The sequence below is a fragment of the Dama dama genome, chromosome 4 (genome assembly GCF_033118175.1).
Source record: "Dama dama isolate Ldn47 chromosome 4, ASM3311817v1, whole genome shotgun sequence".
Classification (NCBI taxonomy): domain Eukaryota; kingdom Metazoa; phylum Chordata; class Mammalia; order Artiodactyla; family Cervidae; genus Dama; species Dama dama.
In genome coordinates, this window is record NC_083684.1 from 8,887,190 (window position 1) to 8,910,748 (window position 23,559).

Consider the following 23,559-nt stretch of genomic DNA (forward strand, 5'->3'; position numbering starts at 1 on the left):
TGGACTGTAAGTCCATGGGGTCGCAAAGAGTCAGACACAACTGAGTGACTTTCATTCACCCACTCAGTCTGAACAGTGTTTGACCTCATGTGCCTTTCTGGTTGTGTCGGGGTGTCCTGCCCCATTACTGGGGAGACACCTTCCCGTCTCCCTTGGAGCCATAGTACAGTTAGGCCCCGAGCAGCCACTTTCCTGACAAATCAGTTGGAAGAACAAGGACCTGTTCCCAGCCATATTCTACACGCAGTAAACCCTGCAGTTTGGGGCAAAGGAATTCCTGGGGAAGCTATAAGCATCCAACCTGTAAAAATTAGCCTTAAGCCAGAAGTCGCTTATCCTAACAAAAGACAGGACTGCATAAAGTTGGAAGCCAAATAAGGTTTACAACCTCTCATAAATTTTTAAAACATGGCCTCTTAGTACCCTGTCAGTCTCCTTGTAATCTCCTGTTCTGCCTGTTGTTCGGCCAAATGGGGAATATCGAATGGTACAAAACCTCAGAGCAGTGAATGAGGCAGTGACCTGATACACCCCCTATGGCAAATGCTTACAGTGTATCAGTCCAGATTCCTGGAGATGCCAAGTGGTTCACTGTGATGACCTCAAGGATGCCTTCTCTTGAATCCCATTTCAACCCTCATCTCACTGTTTGCCCGTAAGTGGACTAACCCCTACTCAGGGCAAATGCAACGGTACAGCTGGACAGATTTACCTCAGGGTTATCGGGAGAGTCCACACTTGTTCACACACGACCTAGGAAACTAAGGGAAATGCATGCAGAAGGGGCCACGATGCAGCACACGGGTGATATACTGGAAAAATGCAAACCAAAACTACAACCAGGGTCACCGGCGCCAGTCATCAGCGAATCTACGACAATAAATGGAGACCCCCATGGAGAAAAGGGGACCCTCCTACGCTGCTGCTGGGAATGGAAACCTCTAAAAAGTCACTATGGAGAACCACATGCAGGTCCCTCACAAAACAAAAGCAGAGCTGGCGTCAGATCCTGCAACCCCACTCCAGGTCCTATATCCGGGTAAAGCATCCTTCCAAAAAACACATGCAGCGGAACGTTCAACACCACACTGCTTAGACAGCCAAGGCATGGACATCCACCCCAGAGGGATGGATTCATACGATGTGCGATGCATATTCCAGGGACTATCAGTCGTACAGAGAGAAGGAAAGCATGCGAATTGCAGCAACACTAATGGACCTGAAGGTGATCACACTAAGTAGGAATAGAGAACTGCAAATGGCATATGAGACCACTTAGAGGTGGAATCTAAAAATGGATACACATGAAGTAATTTACCAGACAGACAGCGACTCGCGGACAACAAACTCAGAGTTACCCAAGGGAAAGGGAGAGCATGGGGTGGGCAGAGATAGTTTAGGACACTGGGATTGAGCCATACACACTTCCAGATTTGACAGACAGAAGGAAGCCTATGAATAAGGATGTACGGGATAGAACAAGGAGCTCTGTTCAACTCTGTCATAAGCTAGATGAGATCAGAATCCAAAAAAACCAGATACATGTATATGTATAATAGAATTAACTTGCTGCGCCACTCAAATAAATACAACATGGTAAAACAACTCTATCAGAAAATGAAAATCACATGAACGATAACACAGATGCCTCATTTTCCCTCGCACTTTGGCCCCGTCCATGGGGCCTGAGTGGCCTTGCCTCCCAAAGTGGGACTCTAATCGGGTGCGGGAGTTGGAGACGACGTGCCACCAGCCCGGATCCGAGGTGCCAGTCCCCTCCAGATGGGACCACAGGCTCCACACCCGCTCAGGCCCTCCGGGGACGGCAGCGCGTCTGCTGCACCCAGTAACTGGTGGCGGCCCTGGACTGGAAGAGCTCCCATTAGTCACCCTATTTTCACCTCTGCTGGTGGTGGGGTTCCCGCTTCCAGCCTCCTTCCTTAGAGTCACTCCTGACACCTAACAGGCAGAGCTGTCTCTGCACAGCACTCTGCAGGTGGGTGGGATCCATCTGAGGGCTGAAGAGTAAGGGACAAGAAGGAATGGCAAGAAGGCAATGGGCGTCTCTTCTGGCACTTTATACTCTTCAACCAGGGAACAGGACCATTGCGAAGGCTCAGGTTGCCCCAGTTCAGCGACTGGGACATGAGGAAGTGCTGCCGCCTTATGGCCATTAACTAAAACAACAACTTTAAAACTGGTGCTTAGGAACACGTTTTATTGCTAACAGCCTCTATTGAGAACACCCCTAGTGGAGGTGATGGAATTCCAGTTGAGCTATTTCAAATCCTCGAAGATGATGCTGTGAAAGTGCTGCACTCAATAGGTCAGCAAATTTGGAAAACTCAGCAGTGGCCACAGGACTGGAAAAGGTCAGTTTTCATTCCAATCCCAAAGAAAGGCAATCCCAAAGAATGCTCCAACTACCGCACAATTGCACTCATCTCACACGCTAGCAAAAGTAATGCTCAAAATTCTCCAAGTCAGGCTTCAACAGTACGTGAACTGTGAACTTCCAGATGTTCAAGCTGGTTTTAGAAAAGGCAGAGGAACCAGAGATCAAATTGCCAACATCTGCTGGATCATTAAAAAAGCAAAAGAGTTCCAGAAAAATATCTACTTCTGCTTTATTGACTATGCCAAAGCCTTTGATTGTGTGGACCACAACAAACTCTGGATAATTCTGAAAGAGATGGGAATACCAGACCACCTGACCTGCCTCTTGAGAAATATGTATGCAGGTCAGGAAGCAACAGTTATAACTGGACATGGAACAACAAACTGGTTCCAAATAGGGAAAGGAGTATGTCAAGGCTGTATATTGCCACCCTGCTTATTTAACTTATATGCAGTGTACATCATAAGAAACGCTGGGCTGGAGGAAGCACAAGCTGGAATCAAGATTGCCCAGAGGAATATCAATAATGTCAGATATGCAGATGACACCACCCTTGTGGCAGAAAGTGAAGAACTAAAGAGCCTCTTGATGAAAGTGAAAGAGGAGAGTGAAAAAGTTGGCTTAAAGCTCAACATTCAGAAAACTAAGATCATGGCATCTGGTCCCATCACTTCATGGCAAATAGATGGGGAAACAGTGGAAACAGTGACGACTTTATTTCTCTGGGCTCCAAAATCACTGCAGATGGTGACTGCAGCCATGAAATTAAAAGACACTTGCTCCTTGGAAGGAAAGTTATGACCAACCTAGACAGCATATTAAAAAGCAGAGACATTACTTTGCCAACAAAGGTCCATCTGGTCAAAGCTATGGTTTTTCCAGTGGTCATGTATGGATGTGAGAGTTGGACTATAAAGAAAGCCGAGCGCCAAAGAATTGATGCTTCTGAACTGTGGTGTTGGAGAAGACTCTTTTTTTTTTGGAGAAGACTCTTGAGAGTCCCTTGGACTGCAAGGAGATCCAACCAGTCCATCCTAAAGGAAATCAGTCCTGAATATTCATTGAAAGGACTGACGCTGAAACTCTAATACTTTGGTCATCTGATGTGAAGAGTTGACTCATTTGAAAAGACCCTGATGCTGGAAAAGATTGAGGGCAGGAGGAGAAGGGGACGACAGAGGATGAGATGGCTGGATGGCATCACTGACTCGATGGACATGGGTTTGGGTAAACTTCGAGAGTTGGTGAGGGACAGGGAGGCCTGGCGTGCTGCGGTTCATGGGGTCACAAAGAGTCGGATACGACTGAGCGACTGAACTAACTGACCGATGCAGGTTCCTTTCAAAATGACAAAACAGCTAGCTTATAAGATACTGCATTCCCACTCTGGGGCCCATATCTGGACAAAATCATCTTCAAAGAGACACATGCAGTCCACCGTGGTCCTGTGAGTAATAGCCAAGCATGGAAAGAACAAACACGTCCATCCGCAGGTCAGTCGTGTCCCGCTCTTCCGGCCCCATGGACCGCAGCACGCCCGGCCTCCCTGGCCATCATCAGCTCCCGGAGCTTACTCAAACTCATGTCCACTGAATCGGTGATGCCATCCAACCATCTCATCCTCTGTCGACCCCGTCTCCTCCCACCTTCAGTCTTTCCCAGCATCAGGGTCTTTTCCAATGAGTCAGTTCTTCGCATCAGGTGGCCAGAGTATTGGAGTTTCAGCTTCAGCGTCAGTCCTTCCAATGAACACCCAGGACTGATCTCCTTTAGGATGAACTGGTTGGATCTCCTTGCAGTCCAAGGGACTCTCAAGAGTCTTCTCCAACACCACAGTTCAAAAGCATCAATTCTTCAGCACTCAACTTTCTTTATAGTCCACCTCTCACATCCATACATGACCACTGGATTTTTCCATGGCTTTGACTAGATGGACCTTTGTTGTCAAAGTACTGTCTCTGTTTTTAATATGTTGTCTAGGTTAGTGGACTGAAAATGTGCTACATATATTCAATGAACTATTTACTCAGCCATAAAAAAGACTAAAATCATGCCATCTGCAGCAACATGGATGGACCGGACATGATCACACTAATTCAGAGAGAGAAAGACAAACAGCATTTGCTATCACTTACAGGGGGAATGTACAAGTGGATATACATGAACTAATTTATCAACAGAAGCAGTCTCACAGATTTAGAAAACTTTTAAGAGCTACCAAAGCAAAAGAAGGGGCATTTGGAGGGAGGTAGAGATAATTCACGGAGAAGGCAATGGCACCCCACTCCAATACTCTTGCCTGGAAAATCCCATGGACAGAGGAGCCTGGTAGGCTGCAGTCTATGAGGTCACTAAGAGTCAGGCACGACTGAGTGACTTCACTTTCGCTTTTCACTTTCATGCGCTGGAGAAGAAAATGGCAACCCACTCCAGTGTTCTTGCCTGGAGAATCCCAGGGACAGGGGAGCCTGGTGGGCTGCCCTCCATGGGGTCACACAGAGTCAGACACGACTGAAGTGACTTAGCAGTAGCAGTAGAGATAATTTAGGATGTTGGAATTAAACCATACACCATTTTAGATAGGATAGATAGATAAACAGAATACTGAAAAGGACCTACTGGATAGAACAAGGAACTCTACTCAACACTGTCATAAGCTATATGAGAACACTGCCCAGAAAAGAGCAGACACGTGTGTATGTGTAACTGAATCAGCCCACAGTACACCTAAATGAACAACACTGTAAACGCACTGTACTCCAGTATACAAGTTACATGAAAAGATGAAAATGAGAACAGATGCCTACGTTATTCCCCTTGGCACTGGAGACCCGGGCTGCTGTCACATCCCTGGGGCCTGAGCAGGGCTGGTACCCGAGCCTGGGCTTTGGCCCATCAGTAGGAGCTGGGGAGGGTGGGCCAGCAAACGAGCCCCACCTTGGATCCTGGGTCCCGGGTCCCCCCGGATGGGGCCAGAGCTTCCCCCCAGGCAGGTCCTCCTATTGCTAAGTCAACCCCCCTGCACCCCAAAACAGTGGACACTGTGGCCAACAAGAGCTTTCAGCAGTTACCCTACCTCCACCTCCGCTGGTGGTGGGGTTCCCACTTCAGCCTCCTTCCTCAGGGTCCTCCATCATACCTACTTGGGACAGCTGCTTCAGTGCAGCACTTTGGAGGGGGTAGGGGTATGTCTGAGGTGGGGGGGAAGGATGGGGCAAGAAGTAATGTCACCTGAAGCCTTAGGTGTCTCTCTCCTTTACAACCCAGGAACATGACCACTGCCAAGACTCAGGGCCCCCATTTGCCAAGTGGGGCAAGAGGAAGTGCTGCCGCCTTGTGGCCCTTGTCTGGAACAACAACTTTAAAACTGCAGCTGACCGGCACGTTTCACAGGAGGCCTGTGGCTTCTAACTTTGGCCTGATGCAAAGAACCGACTCACTGGAAAAGACCCTGATGCTGGGAAAGACTGAAGGCAGGAGGAGAAGGGGACGACAGGATGGGATGGTTGGATGGCATCACCGACTCGATGGACATGAGTTTGACTAAACTCCGGGAGTTGGTGATGGACAGGGAGGCCTGGTGTGCTGCAGTCCATGGGGGTCACAAAGAGTCGGACACGGCTGAGTGACTGAACTGGACTGTGGCTTTTATTTTTCTGTTTGTTTGTTTTTTCTATTTTGAACTGTGGCTTTTAAATGACCTCCACCAGAAAGAAAAATCCAGCTGCAGGAAATAGAAAAAGAAATCCAAACAGGGCCTACTTTCAAAACTCAATTTTAAGAGGCAAATTTAGCTCACACTTAAAAAAAATTTTTTTTAAGTACCTGAAAATAACTTCAGCCTCCCTGGTTCTTAGAGAAATGGAAATCAAAACGATAATGATCTATTTCCAGATTCCAGTCATAACCAGATCTACCAATAATAAATGCTGGAATAGGTGTGGAAAAAAGGAAAGCCTCCTAAGCTGCTGCTGGGAATGGATGTTGTTAACAGCCACTTCGGAGAACATCATTCAGGTTCTTTTGAAAATGACAAACAGAGCTAGCACAAAATCCTGCAGTCCCACTCTGAAGTCTATACCCAAGCAAAGCATCCTCAAAAAGACACATGCACCCCAACCTTCACTGCAGCACTGTTTACAATAGCCAAGACATGGAAGCAAACAAAACGCCCGTCCACAGATGAATGGATACTGAAGATGTACTACCTATACGCAACGGACCCTAAGTCAGCCATAAAAAGGAATAAACCGCGCCACTTCCAGCAACATGGAAACTGCTGTCAACAGTCTCCCGTCCGCTGGCGGCGGGGTTTCCGCTTCAGCCTCTTCCTCAGAGCTGCTCCTGATACCTGTCCAGGACAGCTGCCTCAGCACGGCACTCAGCGTGTGGGCTATGTCTACGGGAGGAAGAATAAGGGGCAAAATGTAACGATGCTCAGGGCCCTGGGTGTTTGTTCTGGCGCCTTGCTCTCTAGTTTATAATCCGGAACATGCCTTTTACTGAGGCTCTGCTTGCCCCAGTTCAGGAGTGGGGCATGAGGAAGTGCTGCCTCCTTGCGGCTGTTCATTGGAACAACAACTTTAACACCAGAGTTAAAGAGCACATTTTGTTCAGGAGGCCTGCAGAGACTTACTGCCGCCCACTCCCCTCCCCTCCCCCTCCCCTCCCCCCACCTCGCCTACCCCCCCACGCCCCACCCCCACCCCCGGAGAAATAGCTTGCAGCAGGTAACAGGAAAAGAATTCCAAATGGGACTGACTTTCAGGGCCAATTTCAAAAGGCAATTTTGGCTCACACTGGAAAAAACAGAACCTGGACCTGAAAAGCACCCCAACCTCCCTCATGCTTAGAGAAATGCAAACCATAGTATACAAATGCAAACCGCAGTGCAAACCACTATAATGAGCTATCAACGGGCACCAGTCCTCAGCAAATCAACAAACTGTAAATGCTGGAGTCGGTGTGGGGAAAAGGGAACCTTCCTACGCTGCTGCTGGGGATGGAAATCGCTAACAGCCACAATGCAGAACATCACGTAGCTGCTTTCAGAATGAAGAACAAAGCAAGCATAACATCCTGAAATCCCACTCCAGGGCTTATATTTGGACAAACCCCCCTTCAAAAAGACACGTGCACCTCAACCGTCACTGCAGCACAATTTGCCACAGCCAAGGCATGGGAGCAACTGAAACTCCCACCCGCAGATGAACAGATACTGGAGGTGTGCTACAGGTCTGCAATGGACTATGACTCGGCCATTAAAAGAAGGAAATCATGTCATTTGCAGCAATGCAGATGGACCTGGAAATGATGAAACTAAGTCAGAGAAAGACAAATAGCATATGATAGCACTCACAGGTGGACTCTGAAAATGACGCACATGAGCGAATTCACCAGGCAGATACAGACTCCCTGGCTTTGAAAACAAGCTCACAGTTACCGAAGGAAGAGGAGGAGGCGGGGGAGGGGCAGGGCAGGAACAGCAGTAATGCAGGGTGCTGGGAATAAACTGCACACGCTTCTGCACACACAGATACGGACAGGGCACGCTGACCGGGGATGTGCACGGTGGAACAAGAACCTCCACCCAACACTCAGTCACAAGCTCTATGGGAAGAGAATCTGGAGAAGAATACATACCTGTATATGTAGAACTGAATCAACTTGCTGTACCCCTCAAACAAACCAAGCATTGTAAATCAGCTCCCCCCAACAGAAAATACAACTAACGTGAAAGAATAAATCTGAAAACAAACGGCTCATCCCCTCGGTTTTGCTGCCCAGGGCTGAAGTCAGCGCCCTGGGGCCTGGGCACGCTTGCTTCCCCAAGCTGGGCTTCCGTCAGCTTGAGGGGCTGGGGTGCCAGTAAATGAGCCCCCCTGGAGCTGAGGTCCTGGTCCGCTCCGGCTGGGACCACAGATTCATACCCAGGCAGGCCCTCCTACACCCACACCAGGCCTTCGGCTCAAGAAGTTTTCAATGCCCTGCGCTGGCAGATGTTTCAGCAGCCGTCCTGTCTCCTGTCTGCCCGTGGCAGGGTTTCCATTTCCAGCCTCCTTCCCTAGGGTCCCTCCCACAGCTACACGGGCAGCGGCCTCAGAGCAGCACTGGGGCGGGGGCTCGGATACGACTGGGGGTGAAGAGTAAGGGGCGAGAAGTGATGACACTCGAGGCCCTGGTGTTTGCTCTGGCGCTGTGCTCTAGTTTACAGCCCAGAAACACGCCTGGTGCTAAGTAAGGCTCGGGTCGCCCAGTTCCCCAAGTGGCTGTGAGGAAGTGCTGCCACCTCGTGGCTGACAACTGGAACAACAACATTAAAGCTGGGGCTTATGGCCACATTTGGGGAAGCTGAAACTCCCAATACTTGGGCCACCTCATGCAAACAGTTGACTCATTGGAAAAGACCCTGATGCTGGGAGGGATTGGGGGCAGGAGGAGAAGGGGGTGACAGAGGATGAGATGGCTGGATGGCATCACCGACTCAATGGACATGGGTTTGAGTAAACTCTGGGAGTTGGTGATGGGCAGGGAGGCCTGGCGTGCTGCGATTCATGGGGTCGCAAAGAGTCGGACACGACTGAGTGACTGAACTGAACTGGTGGCTCAGCTGGTAAGGAATCCGCCTGCAATGCGGGAGACCTGGGTTTGGTCCCTGGGTTGGGAAGATCCCCTGGAGGAGGGAAAGGCTGCCCGCTCCAGGATTCTGGCCTGGAGAATCCCATGGACTGTATAGTCATGGGGTCGCAAAGAGTCGGACACGACTGAGCAACTTCCACTTTCAGGTGGCACAACTGGTGGATGGTTCTGCCAACGTAGGAGACGCAAGAGACGCGGGTTCGATCCCTGGGTCGGGAAGCTCCCTGGAGGAGGAGATGGCAGCCACTCCAGTATCCTTGCCTGGGAAACCCCGTGGACAGAGGAGCCTGGTGGGCTACAGTCCACCAGGCAGCAGAGATGGGACATGACTGAGCACAGCGCGGGGACGGGCACATTTTGTTCAACAGGCTCTAAATGAGCCCGCTCCCCAAGAAGCGTACAACAGTGGGTAATCAAGAAAGACTTGTGAATAGGGCCAACTTTCCAGACTATTTTCAAAGGGCAAATTTGTCTCATACATAATAAAAAAGCACAAAACCAGGACCCAAAATGACCTCTGCCTCCATAATACACAGAGACGTGCAAACCACAGCCACAACAAATCCACAGACTATAAATCTGGGAGAGGGTGTGGTGAAAACGGAAGCCTCCAGTGCTACTGCTGGGAATGCAAACTGCTAACAGCCACGATGCAGAACATCATGAAGCTCCTTTCAAATGAAGAACAAAGCTAGCATAAGATCCTGCAATCCCACCTAGGACCTATACTCGGGCAAACCATCCAAAAAGACACGAGAATCCCATGATTCACTGCGGTACTATTTACAATAGACAAAGCACAGAAGCAATCAAAACTTCCCTCCAGAGATGAATGGATACTGAGGGTGTGCTACATGTATGCAATGGATATTATTCAACCATAAAAAAGGAATGGAATCATGCCATTTGCAATATGGATAGACCTGGAGCTGATCAAACTCAGTCAGAGAAAGACAAATAGCTTATGATATCACTTACAGGTGGAATCTAAAGTGGATACACATGAACAAATTTCCCAAACAGAAACAGACGCACAGACTTAGAAAACAAACTCTGAGCCCCAAAAGGAAAAGAAGGGGCTGGGGGAGGGGTGACGGCAGGGATAAGGATAACGCAGGATGTTGGGAGTAAACTGCACACACTTTTAAACACATAAATAGAAATAGGTCATACTGAATAAACATGTACAGGACAGAACAAGGAGTTCTATAATAACGCCAACAATCTGTCATAAGCTTCATGGGGAGAGAATCTCAAAAAGGACAGGTACATGTTTGTGTAGGACTGAATCAATTTGCTGTACACCTCAAACAACAACACTGTAAATCAGCTCTGCCCCAACAGAAAATGAAAATAACGTGAAAGGATAAGACCAAAAACAAATGGCTACTTTTTCCTCTTGGGTTCGGTGGCCTGGGCAGGAGTCACCTTCTGGACCCTGAGCAGGGTTGGGTGATGTGCCAGCAAATGAGCGCCCCCTTGGCTCCGGAGTCACTAGTCCCCTCTGGATGGGACCACAGGCTTCACACCCAGGCAGGCCCTCCTATAGCTACACCCAGCCTTTTGCACCCAAAAAGTGGCTGAGGCTCTGGGCTGGAGGAGCATACAGCAGTCATCCTCTGCTGGTGGTGGGTTCCCACTTCAGCCTCCTTCCTTAAAGTCGTTCCTGAGAGCTCCATGGGACAGGTGCCTCAGGACAGCACTCACCTGCAGTCTGGGACATGACTGGGGGGAAGAATAAGGGGCGAGAATCGGCGACACTCGCGGCCTTGGGTGTCTGTTGTGGCGTGGTGGCCTCAGGAACAGGCCTTTCGCTAAGGCTCAGGAGTGGGAGGTGTGGGCAAGTGCTGCCGCCTTGTGGCCGTGAACTGGAACAACGACTTTAAACAGCTGCATAAGGGCACCTTTTCCTTAGGAGGCCTGTGATGCTCTAAATGCCACCAGCACCCCCAAGAATTATCCTGAGGTAGGTGATACAGAAAGAATTCCAAGTGGGGCCGACTTTCAGGGCCAATTTCAAAAGGCAAATCTGGCTCACACTTAGAAAAAAACACAAAGTCGGAAACTGAAAAGACCTCTGCCTCCCTAAGACTAACAGAAATGCAAACCATGTCACCAGCTGTCATCTGGTAACAGTCCTCACCAGATCCGCAGACAGTAAGTGCTGGAGTCGGTGTGGGGAAAAGGGAACCCCCCTGCGCTGCTGCTGGGGATGGAACTGCTAACAGCCACAATGCAGAACATCATGCAGCTCCCTTCAGAACCACAGACAAAAGCTAGCCTAAGAGCCTGCAGTCCCACTCCAGGGCCTATATTCAGGGAAAACCATCGTTCAAAAAGACACGTGCACCCCAGCATTCACTGCGGCACTATTTACAGTTGCCATGGCGTAGAAGAAACACAAATTTCCATCCAGAGATGGATGGACACTGAAGATGGGCTACATATGCAAGGGACTGTTACTCAGCAACAAAAAATTATGAAATCATAGCATCTGCAGCAATGTGGGTGATGTGGAGATGATGAAACTAAGTCAGAGAAAGACAAATAGCATATGATATCACTTACAGATAGAATCTAAAAGTGGACACACTTTTTTTGGAAAACAAACTCAGATTTACAATGGAAAATTAGCAGCTGGGGGAGGGGCAAAGGCAGTGATAAAGATAATATAGGATTTTGGGAATAAAGCAAATACACTTCTAATACATTGATACAAACAAAGCATACTGAACATGGATGTATGGGATAGAATAAGAAACTCTACTGAACACTCTGTCATAACTCTATGACGTAACTCTACAGGAAGAGATTCTGAAAATGAACATTTTCATGTATATGCTGAGTTGAATCAGATAAACACAACATTGTAAATCAACACTACTCTAGTGCGTCACTTCCGGGCACCGCGCGGTGCCATTGAGCAGACTCAGCTATGGAAGGTAAACCACTGATGACATCCAAACAGAAGACTGCAGGGGTGTGTGGAGTCCCCACTCAGGTGGTCTGCACAGCCTTCAGCAGTCACATCCTGGTAGTGGTGACCCAGTTGGGGAGGATGGGTACCCTGGTCTCCCTGGAACCCAGCAGTGTGACTAGTGACATCGGCAAGCCTGTGCTGACCACTAAAGTCCTGCTCGGGAAGGATGAGCCTCTCGTCCATGTCTTTGCAAAGAACCTGGTGGCATCTGTGTCTCAAGAAGCTGGAAACAGAGCCGTTCTCCTCGCCTTGGCCATGAAGGACAAGAACATGGATGTGGTGAAGGCCCTGAGGGAGGTGATCCAGACGTGCCAGGTGTGGTGAGCCTGGAGCGGCCACCCCGGCCGTCCCGAGGGATGCAAGGATCTGAAGGTCCTCCTTGAGTTAGGAGGAGGAGCTCTCCGGCTGTGGCCCTTGAAGCTAGAAGAAGCACAAACTCCTCAGGCTGACCTTGGTTTGGAGGCTGACGTCCCCCATGGAGGGAGGACAGGAAACATGTCCTGAGAAGGTTGTGAGTCCTCCTCCCCAGGTCCAGACAGCTGTACCTGTGTGAGAATTGACGGAATGAGTCAAGGCCCTTAAATGTTGGGGGGGAAATTTTTTTTAATTAAAAATAAATGCATATCCCCCCCCCCAAAAAAAAACACTACTCTAAGAGAAAGTAAAATTACATGAAAGGATAAAACCAAAGACAAACGGTTACTTTATTCCCCTTGGGTTCAGTGAACAGGGCTGGAGTCACCTCCCTGGGGCCTGAGCAGATTTGGTTCCCAGGTCAGGACTTTGGTCAGTTGGGGGAGCTGGAGAGGATGCGACAGCAAATAAGCCCCCCTTGGATCTGGAGGGCCTAGTTCTCCAGATGGGACCCCAAGCTTCACATCCCCGCAGACCTACACCAAGCCTTTTGCATCCAGTACATGGTGGATGCTCTGGGCTGGAAGAGTCCCGATCGAGAGCCATCCTGTCTCCACCTCTCCTTTCACAATGACAAAGCAGCCAGATGTTTAAGACATTGCAATCCCACTCCAGGGCCCATATCTGGACAAAAGCATCTTTCAAAAAGACACGTGCACCCCAGCCTTAACTATGGCACCATTTACAATTGCCAAGGCATGGGAGCAACCAAAATGTCCATCCACAGATGAACGGACTGAGGACATGCTACATATAGGTAAAGGACTATCACTCAGCCATAAAACTTCGAGCTACCAGGAGGCCTCCAGGTTTTAAACGATACCCACCCCTGATAAAAATCTTGCGGTAGGTAACAGAAAGGAATTCCAAATAGGGCTGACTTTCAGGGCCAATTTCAAAAAGCAATTCTGACTCACACTTAGGAAAAAACACGAAACTAGGACTTGAAAAGAACCTCAGCCAACCTCATTCTTAGAGAAATGCAAACCACTATCACAAAGACTTACTTGCTGGGCACCAGTCCTCACCAAGTCCACAAACAATAAATGCTGGAGAAGCTGTGGAGAAAAGGGAACCCTTCTACCCAGCCGCTGGGGCTGGAAACTGCTAAGAGCAGAACATCATGCATCTCCTTTCAGAACCAGATACAAAACTAGTGTAAGATCCTGAGATCCCACTTCAGGGCCTACATTCGGACAAAACATCCTTCACAAAGACACATGCACACCAGCATTCACTGCAGCACTATTTACAATAGACAAAGCGTGGAAGCAACCAAACTTCCCTCCAAGATAAATGGATACTGAAGGTGTGCTCCATGTATGCAAAGAACTATTACTCAGCTACACAAAAAGTCCACCTGCAATGCAGGAGACCCTGGTTCGATTCCTGGGTCGGGAAAATCTGCTGGAGAAGGGAATGGCTACCCACTCCAGTATTCTTGGGTTTCCCCTGTGGCTCAGCTGGTAAAGAAATCGCCTTCAATGAGGGAGACCTGGGTTCAATCCCTGGGTTGGAAAGATCCCCTGGAGGAGGGAAAGGCTACCCACTCCAGTATTCTGGCCTGGAGAATTCTATGGACTGTATAGTCCATGGGGTCACAAAGAGTCAGACACGACTGAGCGACTTTCACTTCCCCAAAAAAAGAATGAAATCATGTCATTTGAAGCAACACGGACAGACCTGGAGATGATCAAACTAAGTCAGAGAAAGACAAATAGTTTGTGATATCACTTACAGGTGTAACCTAAATTGGATACACATGAACAAATTTACCAAACAGAAACAAACTCACAGACTTAGAAAAACAAACTCAGAGTTACCGAAGGAAAAGAAGGGGCTGGGGGAGGGGTGGAGGCAGGGATAAGGATAACGCAGAATGTTGGGAATAAACCACACACGCTTCTAAATACACAGATAGACAGACAGAAACAAAGCATACAGAACAAGGACGTGTGGGGTAGAACAAGGAGCGCTACCAACACTGTCATAAGTTCCATAGGAAGAGAATCCAGAAAAGGACAGATACACCTTGTCTAGAACAGAATCAACTTGATGTATACCTCAAACAAACACAATAGTGTAAGTCAGCTCTACCCCAATAGAAAGCAAAAATTATATGAAAGGATAAAACCGAAAACAAACGGCTACTTTATTCCCCTCCAGTTCCGCGACTGGGCAGGAGTCACTTCCCAGGAGCCTGACCAGGCTGGGTTCCCAAGGCTGAGCTTGGGTTGAGTTGGGAGAGCTGGGGAGGAGGTGCCAGCAAATCACCACCACCCCTGGGATCTGGAGTGCCTGGTCCCCTCTGGATGGCGCCACAAGCCTCACGTCCAGTGGGCCCTTCTACAGCTACACTAAGCCTTTTGCACCCAAAAGCTCTGGGCTGGAGGAGCTTCCAACAGCCCCCGTTTCCACCTCTGCTGGTGGCAGGGTTCCCACTTCCAGCCCCCTTCCTTAGAATCGCTCCTGATAACTACGTGGGACAGCTGCCTCAGCACAGCACTTATCTGGGGGTTCGGATATGACCGGGGGCTAGGAGTAAGGGGCAAGAAGTGATGACACTCGAGGCCATGGGTGTGTGTTCCGGCACTCTGCTTTCGGGTTCACCACCCAGGAACATGCCCTTTGTAAGGCGCTGCTTGCCTTGGTTCCCCCATAGAGGCATGAGGAAGTGCTGCCGCCTTGTGGCCATTAACTGGAACAGCAAGTTTAAAACCAGAACTTGGCGCGGACTCCCTTCAGGAAGCCTGTGGGGCTCTAGTTGACCCCCGCCCCCGAAAAACATCCTGCAGCAGGTGACAGAAAAAGAATTCCAAACGGGCCTGGCTTTCAGAGCCAATGTCAAAACGCTAATTTGGCTCCTACTTACCAACAAACACAAAACCGGGACCTGACAAGACCCCAGCCTCCAGAATTCTTAGAGAAATGCACACTACAACTATAACCAACTATCCTCACCAAACCCACAGAGGGTGAATTTAGGAGACAGCGAGGAGAAAGGGGAACCCTCCTGCGCTGCGGCTGGGAATGGAAACTGCTAACAGCCACAGTGCAGGACATCACGCAGCTCCTTTCAGAACCACAAAGGGAGCCTAAGACCCTCAGTCCCACTCCAGGACCTATATTGGGCAAAACCATCCTTCAGAAAGACACGTGCACCCCAACGTGCACTGCGGCACTATTGACAATAGCCACGGAGTGGAAGGAACCAAAATGTCCATCCACAGATGAATGGATACAGAAGCTGGGTTACATATATGCCAAGGGACTGTCACTCAGTCATAAAAAATAATGAGATCATGCCATCTACAGCGATATGGATGGACCTGGAGATGACCCAACTAAGTCAGAGAAAGACAAATACCATACGATATCACTTACAGGAGGAATCCAAAAAGGACACACATGAATGAATTTACCAAAGAGAAACAGACGCACAGACTTGGAACACAAACTCAGGAGTTACCAAAGGAAAAGAAGGGGCCAGAGGAGGGGCAGGGGCAGAGATAAGGTAGGATGTTGGGAATAAACCAGACACTCTTTCAAATACACAGGCAGACAGAAACAAAGTATACTGAACAAGGAAGCATGGGATAGAACAAGGGCCACTATATAACACTATGTCACAATTCTATGGGGGAGAATCTGAAAAAGAACAGATACATATATACGCAGAACTGAACCAACTTTCTGCACACCTCAGGCAAACACAACATTGTAAATCAACACTACTGTAAGAGAAAGTTAAAAGTACAGGAAAGGATTACACGAAGACAAATAGTTACACCATTCCCCTCGGGTGACCTTGTTGGAAGCCACCTCTCAGAGGCCTGAGCAGGCTTGCTTCCCGAGACTGGACTTCAGGAGAGCTGGAGAGGATATGCCAGCTAATGACCCCCCACCTTGGATCTGGAGTGCCTGGTCCCCTCTTAATGGCACCACAAGCTTCACATCCAGGTGGGCCCTCCTACAGCTACACCCATCTTTTAAACTCAAAAAATGTTGGATGCTCTGGTCTGGAAGAGCTTTCAACAGTCATCCTGTCTCCTCCTCTGCTAGGGGTGGGGTTCCCACTTCCAGCTTCCTTCCCTGGAGTCCCTTCTGACAGCTGCATGGGACAGCTGCTTCAGCACAGCACTTAGGGGTTCGGATATGTCTAAGGGGCAAGCAGTAATCGCCTTGGGTGTTTGTTCTAGCCCTTTGCACTCTAGTTTACAACCCAGGAAAATGCCTTTTGCTAAGGTGTCCCAGGTGGCGCTAATGGTAAAGAACCCGCCTGCCAATGTAGGAGATGCCAGAGATGTGGGTTCTATCCCTGAGTCAGGAAGATTCTCTGGAGAAGGAAATGGCTACCTACTCCAGTATTCTGCCTGGGAAGCTCCATGGATAGAGAGGCCTGTCGGGTTGCAGTACATGGGGCAGCAAAGATCAGGGAGGACTGAGCCCAGCACGGGGATGGGCATGTTCTAGTCCACTTTATTCAGCAGGGCTACGGGGCTCTAGATGACCCCCGCCTCGGGGAAATATCCTACAGTAGGTAATCGAAAAAGAATTCCAAACAGGCCAGACATTCGGGGCCAATTTCAAAAGGCAAATTTGGCTCACACATAAAAAAAAAAACACCACACAAAACCTGTACCTGAAAAGACCTCTGCCTCCGTAATACATAGAGAAATGCAAACCACAACTAAAACGAGCCATCATCTGCTTACCGTCCTCATCAAATCCACAAACTATAAATCTTGGAGAGGGTGTGGTGAAAAGGGAAGCCTCCAGTGCTATTGCTGGGAATGGAAACTGCTAACAGCCACGATGCAGAACATCATGAAGCTCCTTTCAAACGAAGAACAAAGCTAGCATAAGATCCTGCAATCCCACTCAGGACCTATACTCGGGGAAACCATCCTTCAGAAAGACATGAGAATCCCATGGTTCACTGCGGCACTATGTATGATAGACAAAATACAGAAGCAATCAGAACCTCCCTCCAGAGGTGAACAGATACTGAAGATGTGCTACATGTATGCAAAGGACTATTACTCAGCCACAAAAAGGAATGAATCCAGGCCATTTGCAGCAATATGGATAGACCTGGAGATGATCAAACTCAGAGAAAGACAAATAGCTTATGATATCACTTACAGGCATAATCTAGAAATGGATACATGTGAAAGGATTTACCGAGCAGAAGCACTCACAGACTCAGAAAACAAACTCAGGAATTACCGAAGGAAAAGGAGGGGCCAGGGCGGCGTGAAGGCAGGGGAAGAGATAACACATGGGAATAAACCACACGCTTGTAAATACACGGGTCGACAGAGAGCATTCTGAACAGGGTGCGTGGGATGGAGCAAGGAACTCCACCAACACTGTCGTAAGCTCTTGGGAAGAGAATCCGAAAAAGAACAGATGCCTGTGCATGTAGAACCTGCAGTACACCCACACACCGCACTGCAAGTCCGCTCTACCCCACAGAAGATAAAAATTACATGAAAGGCTACAACTGAAGTCAAACCTCGGGTTCAGTGACCTGGACTGGCGTCACCTCCAAGCTGGACTCTGGCTGGGTTGGGGGATCTGGAGAGGACGTGCCAGAAGATGAACCCCCTTGGATCCTGAGTGCCCAGTCCTCTCCAGATGGGACCATGAGCTTCATATCCAGGTGGGCCCTCCTACACCTACACCAAGCCATTTGCACCCAAAAAATGTTGGATGCTCTGGGCTGGAAGAGCTTTCAACAGTCTTCCCGTCTTCATATCTGCTGGTGGCGGGGTTCCCACTTCCAGTCTCCTCCCTAGAGTCCCTCCTGACAGCTACGTGGGGCAGCTGCCTCAGTACAGCACTTAGGGAGACGTTAAGATGTGTCTGGAGATGAAGAGGCAGGGGCAAGAAGTAATGACAGTCGAGGCCTTGGGTGTTGGCTCCGGCACTTTGCAATTTGTTTACAACCCAGGAACACGCCTTTGCTAAGGGTCTTTTGTCCCCCGGAACCCCAAGTGGAGTATCAGGAACTGCTGCCGCCCTGTGGCCGTAAACCGGAACCACAACTTTAAAACCGGGGCTTATGGGCCCATTTTCTGCAGGAGGCCTGTGAGACTCTAAATGACCCCACCCCCAAGATACATCTTGCTGGAAGTAATAGAAAAAGAATTCACAACAGGGCCGACTTTCAAGGCCAACTTCAAAAGGCAAATTTGGCTCACACTTACAAAAAGCAAAAAACATGGACCTGAAAAGAACCTCAGCCTCCCTAACTCTTCAAGAAATGCAAACCAAAGCTCTAGCAAGCCATCATCTGGCACCAGTCCTCACTGAATCAACAAACAGTAGATGCTGGAGACAGTGTGGGGAAAAGGGAACCCTCCTACACTGCTGCTGGGGACAGAGATCTGACAGATGCTACAGAGAACTGTATCCAGGTTTTTTCCAAAATGAAGAACCGAGCCAGTAGAAGGTCCTGAAATCCCGCTCCAGGGCCTATACCGGCCAAAGCCACCCTTCGTGCACACTGCGGGAACTGTTCACGATGGCCACGGCATCGACGCAACCACAATGTCCATCCGCAGATGAATGGGTGCTGAAGCTGTGCTACACATATGCCGTGGACGATTACTCAGCCACAGGAAAGAATGAAAATGCCGTTTGCAGCGACATGGACGGATCCAGGGATGATCACACTGTGTCAAGTAACTGAGACACGTAAAGATGAGTATGATATGGCTTATATGTGGAATGTAAAAAAATTGTACAAATGATCTCATCTGCAAAACAGAAACAGAGTCAGAGATGTAGAAAACAATTCGTGGTTATCCCAGGGGACATGGGGAGGGGGAGGGATAAATTACGGGATTTGGGTCAACACGTACACACATACATAACATAGGTGACTAGTAAGAACCTACTCTATAGCACAAGGAACTCTGTTCAGTATTCTGTAATATCCTGTATAAGGAAAGAATAAAAAAAGATGAATATGCACTTCCCTGGTGGTTCAGTGGTTAAGAATCCACCTGCCACTGTGGGGACGTGGGCTGGATCCCTGCGGGGGGCAGATTCCATCTGCTGCCTGTGCACCGCAACCGACCTCCCCCAGCTCCAGCCAATGTAGCCTGCAGGGCCTGGTGCCCATGTTCTGAATCCCGAGGAGCCGCCACAGTGAGAACCCTGCCCAGGGCAGCTAGAGGGTGGCCCCCGCTCACCAGGACTGTGGGAAGACCACCGAAGTCAAAAAGTAAGTAAACAAATAATAACATTTTAAAAAAGCATGGGTAAATGTGCATTTATAACTGATTTGCTTTCTTGGACACCTGAAACTAACACATTGTAAATCAACTATACTCCAATAAAAATTAAAAGTAAAAAAAAAGTAAAATTTTAAAGAAGAAAAGAAAATATACATGGACCCTAATATTCACTGCAGCACTGTTTACAAATAGCCAGGATATGGAAGCAGTCTAAACGCCCATCAACAGAGGAATGAAGACGATATTGTACATATACACAGTGAAATATTACTTAGCCCTAAATAATGAAATAACGCCATGTGCAGCAACATGGAAGGGCCTGGAGATTATCATACTTTCTAACATATTTCAAAGAAAGACGAAATCGAAATGGTATGTGGAATCTAATTTAAACAATGATACAAATGAACAGATTCACAAAACAGAAACAGACTTACAGGTGTGGAAAACACATGGTTATCAAAGGGGACAGACATAAAGCAATTATCCTCCAATTAAAAATAAATTTTAAGAAAGATAGCCAGCAAGGACCTGCGGTATAGCACAGAGAACGCTCAACATTCTGTGATGACTTACACAAGAAGATAACCTGAAACAGACTGAGTCGATGTGCATGTGTAACAGCCGCTTTCTGCACACCTAATACAGGACGTTGTAGGTTAACTATACTCAAATAGAATAAAAAAAGATTCTGTGCAGGAGGAAGGAGAGAGGGGAGCTCACTGGCTGCTGCCCATCTGCAGGTCAGGCTCTGAGCTGTTCTCACAGCTGCCAAAAAATGTCAACTGGCCATTATCTCTGAAGACCCTGAAACCCATAACCTTCTTGAAGATCCACCCCAGCTACAAGCTTGTTCCCTCCAAGATCCCACAGATCCCACGCCCCTTGGCCTTCCCCGAGCAGGGAAGAACCAAGAAGCTCACCTCGGGAGGCCTCCCTGCACTGAGGGAAAGGCTGACGGGTGTCAAGGCCTCCCGTGGAGGAGAGAAGGGAAGGGCCCCGGGCTCCGGCGTTCATTCCAGGGCCTCCCCCTCACGTGGACATTCCCTGCCTGGGGCCGGCCCACCCTTCCGGGACAGGGGTCCCTGGGAAAGCGCACACTGAAGGGACACCCTCCTGAGGCCCGTCTCCTGCTGTGCAAAGTTGGCCTGAGCCAATGGCAAGAGCGCTGCACACCCAGTTCCCTCGGGTACGTGGGAGCGGGGGTTTCCTCACACCAACGAGCAGTTCTCAGGCCCCAGAGGCACCAGCTGCATGTCCTAAGATTCACCTCAGTTCTGACACTGTCTACCTAGGGATTACATTTGATTCCACAGTCCAGGGTTCAGTCTTTCAAGACTGCCCCCCACCCCATTTCAGAGGCCAGTCTTCAGTTCCGGTTGTCATCTGCACTTCTAACTGACCATCTGTAAATCAGAGGTTCCTACGACCCCCTCTCTTGAGCGCAATTAATTTGCTAGAGGGGCTTGCAGAACTCAGAAAATCTGTTTACTCACTAGACCAGTTTATTATAAAAGAATATAACTCAGGAACAGCCAGAACGGACCACAAATTATGGGCAGGGGCACAGAACTTCCATGTCCCTTCAAGGGTCATCACTCTCACCAAATCTCTACCTGTTCACCAAGCTGGAAGCTCTCTGAATCCAGTCCTCCGGGGTTTTTGTGGAGGTTTCTTTACACAGACACAATTGATTAAATCATGGGCCACTGGTGACAACTCCAACTCCAGCCCCCCTTCTCCCACTGAGGGTGGTGCTGAAAGCTCCAACCCTCTAACCACAAGGCTGTCTCCACTGGCAACCAGCCCCCAAATATATGTGAGTTCTGAAAGTCACCCCATTAACAAAAGACACCTTTATGGCTCTCATTACATCAGAAATTCCAAGTCTTAGGAGGTTCTTGAATTGAAAGAATCAATATGGTCAAAATGACTATATTACCCAAGGCAATCTACAGATTCAATGCAGTCTCTATCAAATTTCCAATGGCATTTTTCACAGAACTAGAACAAAAAGTTTTAAATTTGTTTGGAGACACAAAAGACCTTGAATAGCCAAAACAATCTTGAGAAAGAAAAACAGAATTGCAGGAATCAGGCTCCCTGATTTCAGACTATACTACAAAGCTAGAATCAGCAAATGGAATATTACTCAGTCATAAAAAAGAATGAAGTAGGGACTTATCTGGTGGTCCAGTGGTCAAGATTCTCCACTTTCACTGCCGAGGGCCCAGGTTTGATCCCTGGTTGGGGACCTAAGATCCCAGGAGCCGTGTGGCATGGCCTAAAAAGATAAAAAGAATGAAGTAATGCCATTTGCAGACAGACCTAGGTATGATCATACTAGGTGAAGTAAGCCAAACAGAGAAAAATAAAGAGCATATGATATCACTTACACCTGGAATCTTTAAAAAAAAAAAGATACAAATGAACTTATTTTCAGAACAGAGACATAGAAAACAATCTTACTGTTACCAAAGAGGAAAGCTGGTGGGTTAGAAGGAGGAATAATTTAGGAGATTGGGATTAACATATACACACTGTGTGTGTGCCAAGTCACTTCAGTCATGTCCGACTCTTTGAAACCCCATTGAGTGCAGAACCCCATGGAGTGTAGGACAGGCTCCTCTGTCCATGGGCTTCTCCAGGCAAGAACAGACATATACTAAAAATGGAATGATTCAGAGAAGATTAGCATGACCCCTGCACAAGGAAGACCTGCAAATTCACAAAGCACTCTGTATTTTTGTCCTGAAAACATAATGAAAAGAAAGGTTCATCAAACAAGCTTTATATGTTGGTCACCTATGTGGCTGTCACCACTTTGAAAAATCTACAGTGACTGTGGATGAGAACTGCCGATTGCTGAATAAAGTTATAGAATCCCCAAACTAATTAAAATAAAACAGATAACCAACAAGGACCTACTGACAGCACAAGGAACTATACTCAATACTTTGTAATAACCAAAAGGGAAAAGAAGCTGAAGAAGGATAAATACATACACACACACACACACACACACACACACATATAAAATTGCTGTGCTGCTGTACACCCAAAACTAATATGACATTGTAAATCAATTACACTTCAATTAAAAAAAATAGCAAAAAAAAAAAGTCTTAGGAGCTCTCTACAGAAATGCAGATGAAGATCAAACATATATTTCCTATTGTAAATCACAGTATCACAATTGTCAACCAAGAAATAGTGCAAGAAGCTGCAACAAGAAGAGAATTTATTGGGAGTTCTACGAATTCCAATTCAAAAGATACACGTTCAAGCAAAACCAAGAAAGTGTTCACAGGAAGAGAGTTGGCGCTTATAGACGCAAAAAGTCATGAGGTTAAAAGCTGCCCGGCAAGAACTGTGATCAACTCGAACGCAAGCTGGAAAATGTTTGTTCTTGAGGAATCGCAAATTCTTTTAGGGTCAGGAGATAAGTAGAAAGGCTGTGGTGAGTAATTTTAGGGTAAGGGTCTGGTAAGTATCTTGAGTTTCTGGCAGACGTTTTGAATGATTCTATTATGACAGTGAGGGGTCAGAAGGTCTGAGTCTACCCAGGCTGAGATGTGCGTAAGCCATGCTCCTAAAGGGCCTCCAGGCTCTCTTAGCAATGGCAATTCTGTTTTGCTTTTCCTTTCACCCAGTCTACACTTTGGTCTTCAAACATGGATCCTTTATGGCAAAACGATCTTAAAAGTGGCAAGATATTGGCATACTGCTAGAATCCCATTTAGTCATTAAGAACCATCCAGTCCACAGCATTCCATATGAAAATGCCTACCACAGTGAGGCTGGAACTGAGGGCAGTCAAGAGTTAGATCCCTTAGACTCTAATTTGCTTAATACATAATGTCCCATAACCAAGCTTGCCT

The 23,559-nt window shown here is 48.0% G+C and overlaps 1 protein-coding gene and 1 non-coding gene across 2 annotated transcripts; both read left to right on the plus strand.

Moving 5' to 3' along the window:
- Positions 1 to 11,972: 11,972 nt before the first annotated feature.
- Positions 11,973 to 12,341, plus strand: LOC133049898 (proteasome assembly chaperone 3-like). Its single transcript, XM_061133937.1, has one exon. The coding sequence runs from the start codon at positions 11,973 to 11,975 to the stop codon at positions 12,339 to 12,341; it is 369 nt and encodes a 122-aa protein (XP_060989920.1).
- A 9,977-nt stretch (positions 12,342 to 22,318) lies between these two features.
- LOC133055295 (U6 spliceosomal RNA) lies at positions 22,319 to 22,426 on the plus strand. The gene has a single exon (XR_009692593.1). It is a non-coding gene; the product is annotated as a U6 spliceosomal RNA (small nuclear RNA).
- Positions 22,427 to 23,559: the final 1,133 nt, after the last annotated feature.

Bases quoted from the DNA above. Each gene is read 5' to 3' on its own strand.
- LOC133049898 (XM_061133937.1), top strand. From the start codon at position 11,973: ATGGAAGGTAAACCACTGATGACATCCAAACAGAAGACTGCAGGGGTG.